Source organism: Neomonachus schauinslandi, chromosome 5, assembly GCF_002201575.2.
Source record: "Neomonachus schauinslandi chromosome 5, ASM220157v2, whole genome shotgun sequence".
In the NCBI taxonomy this organism is placed as follows: domain Eukaryota; kingdom Metazoa; phylum Chordata; class Mammalia; order Carnivora; family Phocidae; genus Neomonachus; species Neomonachus schauinslandi.
The window spans coordinates 3,748,303-3,754,188 of record NC_058407.1 but is presented as its reverse complement, the minus strand read 5'-3'; the positions used below and the strand labels follow the sequence as shown (position 1 = coordinate 3,754,188).

Genomic DNA, 5,886 nt, shown 5'->3' with positions numbered 1-5,886 from the left:
CCGTAGGAGCGTTGGGGGGGGGCGCTGAGCCCCCGGCATGATGTGTGCGCACGTGTGGATTTTGTGGCGAGAGGGCAGGAGGTCAGGGCCAGCTGTGCTGCGTGGGCGGCACCCTGTGGCCCCGCGGAGTCCCTGAGTGACCCCTCCGTGCGCTGTGAGGGCCCCGCCAGGCCTTGCCACGGGCAGTACGCGGAGGCGCAGGCTCTGTCTCCTCTCCTCAGTGCCTGCGCGGCTGGGGGGTGGCGTCTGGGTCAGGCAGGAACTTGGTCCTCCGGGGAAGGCCTCCCGTGTCTGCATGCCCCACTGCCTCCGGCTCGCCTGCCCTGAGGGTGGGGGCTGGGTGCTGGGGACAGAGCTCTGGCTGCGTTCTCTCACTAGCCTCACACCCAACGCATTCCTAATGCTTCGAGCCAGGCTTCTGTGGGGACCAGAAATGTCCCCTGCCTCCTGTGGATAGAAGGTTCTAGACCAGAGGTGGCCTAGGCCTCCAGGCACGGTGCTGCTGGAGGAGCACCTGGGAAGGTGGTCCCGTGGCCCCCAGCCTTCAAGGCCTCTGGTGGTGACAGGGCTAGCCCTGGGTCTGGGTGCCAGGCATCCAGGGCCCCCCCTCCCGACCCCCAGAGGCAGGTCACAGGCCCCAGACCACAAGGGAGGAGCCCAAAGTGGGGTGACGGGCACTGCAGCCCTAGAGCACTACAGTGGGAGGAGGACTTTCTTCTGAACAGGAGGGAGGCAGGCGGTTTGAGCAGAAAATCCCTCTGGCCCCTGAGGTACAGGTAGGAGGGAATGGGGGCCACGTGGGCTGTGGGGTTGGGTTGGGTGGCGGGCATGGACAAGTGTAAGGCCCGTGTAGCGGGTCGGGAGGAGGGTGGACGACTAAGACTGTTGTCCATATGGGGTCCTGCTGCCCTCGGATCTCCCCACGCATCAGCACGCAGTGCTCCGAAGAGCAGAGCGGCCACCACCCCCCCCGCCCCCCGTGCAGCCAGGAAGGGAGGCCCGGACCTGTCACCCCGCTTGGCACCGGCCTCGGCTCTGGTGTGCTGCCTGCAGCCTGCCAGCGAGACCGGCCTTGCACCCCATCCCCGCCAGCCGGGGGCAAAGGGCACGAGGTGGGCCGGGCCCCACCGCTGGTTTAGTGGGACCCTGTGTAGGGGGTGACAGGCTGCACCGTTGGGGGCCTTAAGACCAGGCCACTGTGTGGGGCTGAGAACTAGCTGCCAGCCCCCCTTTCCAGAGGCAGGATGAACGTGGTCCCCCGCCCCCAGTGACGATCAGGATCCCCGTCCCCGCTCCTTACACTAGCCCGGGCCTGGGTCTGCCTTCTCCCCACCTGGCAGGGGGCTTCCGGGGCTGGAAGGAGCAGGTAGGGGGCCCGAGCATCCAGGGCCGGGCCTTCTGGCCTGCCACGTGGCAGCTGGTCCAGATAAAGGAGGCCCTGGGAGGTGGGGGCTCGGCCTGCCCTGCCCAGGCTAGGAGGCCGGCCACTGTTCCGCATCACTCTGCAGGTCGTGCCAGGCGGTGGAGGCTGGCGAGGCTGGCCGTGGAGGCAGGGAGGGACTGGAACCCCGCCCGTGTTCGGCCAGCTCACAGGGCAGCATGGAATGGAGACTCCCCGGCCTCAGGATTCCCGATTCACTGCCCTGGTGGCTGGGCCTCTTGTCCTGCTGGGAAGGCCCCCCAGCGCCCACCCTGCTCTGTGCAAGGCTGACCCTGGGAAACGGCAGCAGGAACAGGGAGGAAGGGCAGCCTGGTGGAAGCGTCCAGCACAGGCCGCCCGTCCTGTCAGCCCAGTGCCAGGCCCCCAGCTGGTCCGGCGGCCGCTCGGGTCACCCAGGCTTCACCTGTGGCGGGGCCCATGGCAGCCTTCCAGCCGGCGGCGCCACCCTCCCTCTGGTGGGCACAGCCTGCCCTCCCCCTGCCCGAGGCCACCAGCCAACTGCGCGAGGCCACTTTGTGCCTTGCGTCAACTGTCCGCCAGGGGGCCAAGTTCATGAGCTGGGACTCTGGCCCCTCCCACTGCCCTGTGCTGGCCGACACTAGGGCTTCAGGAGACCCTGGGCAGGCCGGAGGGGCTGGAGCTGAGGAGTAAGACATGCGTCCCCCTGTCCCCGTTTCCCAGATGGGCACCCCCGTTGCCAGGTCCCGCCACTGCCCCACGTGCCCAGATCCCGAGGGAAGGGCCCAGGGCTGGTGCTGTACACATGGTGAGAGCTAAAGATCCCGGGAAACCCCAAATGGCCTGCTCGTCCCGACTGCGTCAGGAGGGTGGTCACAAAGTTCCAGTACAGCTCCTTTCCCCCGGGGCCTGTCCTCAGGGAGGGGGGTGGGGGGAACAGCACAGCAGAAGCACAAATTCGGAAATCTTAATTTATTGCAGACTCTTCTCTTGTGTTGTAATTCCAGTGTTCCGAACATTAATAAATAGACATTTGTTAAAAAAAAAAACTCCAGTGTCTCATTTTTCATAGTCTTAAGTCACAAAAATAGGTTTACAATGTATTTTCCTGTCTTAATAAAATGGACAGTTGTTTTTTGGTAACAATTCTGATCAGATTGAAAACTGCACCCCAAGGGGCAGGACCCAGCTGCAGAAGAGTGAGGACGCGAAGGTGGGGGCTTCTGACTCTAGGGTATTCAAACTTTTTTACTTAGAAAAGGTCTCGTCAGGGGTAAACATCTGAAGACCCTCTTTTGTCTTCAGAAGGCCCCTCACCCGCTAAGGCACATTTATAATTCATTCCCGCATGCGGACCCCGGGGTCTCACTTCGCTCCCGTGTGAGGTGTGTGGCCTCAGAACCTCCTCGCAGCTGCTGTTCCCAGGGTGGTCCTAACAGTGCTCACATTTCCATCCGAATATGGCGTGGAAATCTTCACATTTGACTTGATTTTCTTCCTATTTTATGGTTTCTCAAACTTGGAAGCAGCTGTACTAGTCCCGTACTTGGGCGCCTGATTTGAAGAACAAAGGCAACACTGGAACGAGATGCGTCTGAGTCATTCTGGCCCCACGCCACAGCCCCTGGGGCCACGCCGCGCCGACTGCCCACCGCGGGCCAGGCGCGGCCGCTCCTCAGTACGAACTTCCAAAAAACAGCTTGGTAACCACTGAGAAGCGTGGCCGTGGCTTTGTCCCTCCGCACAATTGGCCATTTGAAGCAAAATGAAGTCATTGGTCGGACTCGGGGGTGGGGCCCCGGCCTGCCTGGGGATCCTCAGAGTCTAAAAGAGTTGGAAAATTTGGCAGGAAGGACCGTGACATCCTGGAAGACCTGACACCTCCATCTGGATCGGAAACGTGTGAACACTGTACAATCCCACTGGGAACAGGAGCAGAGGGGACAAAAGACGTCCCCACCTGCGGTACCACACCGACTGGGCCAGTGGCCAGGGAAGCCCCGCAGGCCGAGCGTGGGCCCGGGGTGGGGGCGGGGCGGCCAGGGAAGGGCCAGCGCTAAGTCACAGTCAGCGCCTCCACCATGGCCGTGGGGCACCTGCGTTCTCCACCAGCCTCAGTGGCGGGGTTGGGGGGCTCCTCAAGTCCCGCCCCGTCCCAGGCTGCCCTGTCTCCGATCCACCACAGCCGGGGCGGCTGGGAGCGGAGGGCACACATCTCAGAAACGCGCGCTGGGAATTCAGGCGGCTGCGCGTGGTGCCCACAGCTCCCTGCTTCCTGGCCAGGCCCAGCGGCAGGAACCTCTGTTCGAGGACCCACTCGCTCCCCACGCACTTCCCACTCTGATCTGCCGGGACACCAGCTGCATCAACGCACGCCAGGTTCAAGTACAACTGTGCAATCTTCCTTATATAAAAAAAATAGTGAGAGATCATCCCACAGATCTCCCAGTATCAATAGTACAAATGCAAAATATACACAGGCTTTCACCTTCTCCGAGTCCCATACAAATATATATAGAAGTATCTACACCTTTTCAACAAAAGAAAATAATTTGCTTTAAGACAAGGGATGTTTATGCAAAGGGCCGTCAAGGCCACCGGCCAGGGACCTGTGCTACCTGGGGGCACCTGCATGGCCAGTGGACCTCCGTCCTCCACCCACGCCCAGCACCCCGAACCCCGACAAGCCAGGCCTGGCAGTTTGGGGCCCCGCCAGCTCTTGTACCGGTCCCACTCCTGGCCCTGCTGGCCGCGGCTCTGCCTCCCTCCGCAGTCGGCATCCGGCTGAGCCGGCCCGGGAGCCCACCCATCCTCGAGCCCGTGACCTTTGGCACTTGTCACGGGTCGGCTGGGCCCTGAGCTCCCGGGGGTAGCCCGGGGCTTTGTGTCTGGACTGTCAGTCACACCAGTCATGGGGCTGCCACCGCAGGGATCCCCACCACCAGGGCCCCTTCACTGACAGCGCAGCGGCCCCTTGGGCTCCAAGGTCCAAGGGTGCATCGATGCAGCACAGAGGCCTGGCTGGAGGCGGTGGCCTTGTCTCGGTTTCCTGATGGTTCAGATTGAAGTTTCGTTACTGCCTCTGTGCGTGGGAAGAAGCCGTCAGGCAGGCGGAGGTCAGCAAGAACGGCCCCTGCCATGCGTGAAGCCAGCAGCTGGGCGGGGTTGGAGGTCACGCGGGGGCAGACACCCCCCCCAACTCAGGGGACGGGCGGGGGGCAGAATCCCCCAGTCAGGGGGCTCGGAGGAGGGCAAGCTCACGTGTGGACAGAGCTACACTAGGCAGGAGAGGGGCAGGTCGAGTCTGCACCCTGACACCCAGGGCCCCCTGGACGGCCACGCCCATCTGAGCGTCCACACAGCCAGCCCTGCCTCTGAGCAACCGAGTTCACTCAATTTTAAGAGAGCCATTCTAGAAGACCTGGCTTCCGTTCTTTGCTCCTCCCTTAGAAGTCTGTAGGAGGGAGGAGCCGCCGGGAGAGGCCAACAGGCCCATCCCCCCCCCCCCCCCCGCCCTGTTAGTCAGCAGGGGGGCCCCAGAGCCTCGATTTCCTCAACCACAACACAGGGTAGTAATGATCTGGACCAAGAGCCTTACAAAGTGCTTAGTCCTGCATGGTCTTAAGTCCTAGAATTTCAGGACTGGGCAGGACTTTAGGGCTTTGGCCAATGTAGCCCCCACAAGGGCGTGAATGTTGGCAGCCCTCCGCCACCGGGCCAGAAGTCCACTTCATCTTTGGCAGGCTCCTCCTGACCCTGCTGAAGCCCCTCCCCTCCACAGGACCCCAGCACAGCCCCTGGGCCCCTCTGTGCTCAGGCCCCTGACCACCGCCCCTCTCTGGACTGGACACCTGTCCCCTGGGCAGGAGGCGAAGGGGGAGCTGGCTGGGGCCGCTCCCGCTGCCCTGCAGCCGAGGCCGAGGCTACTCACTCGGAGTCAGAGCCGGCCGCCTGGGCACTCCCAGCCCGCACGTTCATGGCCACCCCATTGAGGTGCTCGCGCCCCGGCTCCCGGCGTGGGCTCTTGATGGTGATGGTGCCGTCGGGGGCGCGGGCCCCGTCGCTCGAGCCCAGGGAGGACGAGCGCGACGATGCGGGGCTCTGCTCGCACTCGGCCAGCTTCTCCCGGAGCCGGGACTTCAGAGTCTTCTCGGTCAGTGGCGGCGGGTAGGTCACTTTGTTTTTCAAGATGCCTGGAGGTGGGGAGACGGATAAAGTCACGGTCAGGCTGATGCTGCCGGATGCAGGGACTCGAGGAACAGTCCCTGCGGACCCCTCAGCCCCTGCTCTTCTCTCCTTGGGTCTCAGCACCAGGGCCAAATGGTCGCCTCTGTGCAGGGGGGCCCCCCTCCGGCCGCCCCCCGACCCCCGCTTAAAGAGACCCTGACCCACCTGCACTGGCCCCACCTGCACCCAGTCTCCGCCCCGCCTGCACCCCGTACCGCCCTTCGCCCCCACCTGCACCCCGCCACGCCCCCGCCACGCCC

At 63.5% G+C, this 5,886-nt stretch overlaps 1 protein-coding gene across 1 annotated transcript in view; it reads right to left on the bottom strand.

Moving 5' to 3' along the window:
- Nucleotides 1–2,362: 2,362 nt before the first annotated feature.
- Nucleotides 2,363–5,886, bottom strand: part of CELSR1 (cadherin EGF LAG seven-pass G-type receptor 1) — a 137,913-nt gene continuing 134,389 nt past the window's right edge. The window contains exons 35-36 of the mRNA XM_044915313.1: nt 5,331–5,592; nt 2,363–4,481 (exon numbers count right to left, since the gene is read on the bottom strand). Of these exons, the coding sequence (XP_044771248.1) occupies nt 4,457–4,481; nt 5,331–5,592 (287 nt within the window). The 3' untranslated portion in view covers nt 2,363–4,456. The remainder of the gene's footprint in view (nt 4,482–5,330; nt 5,593–5,886) is intronic.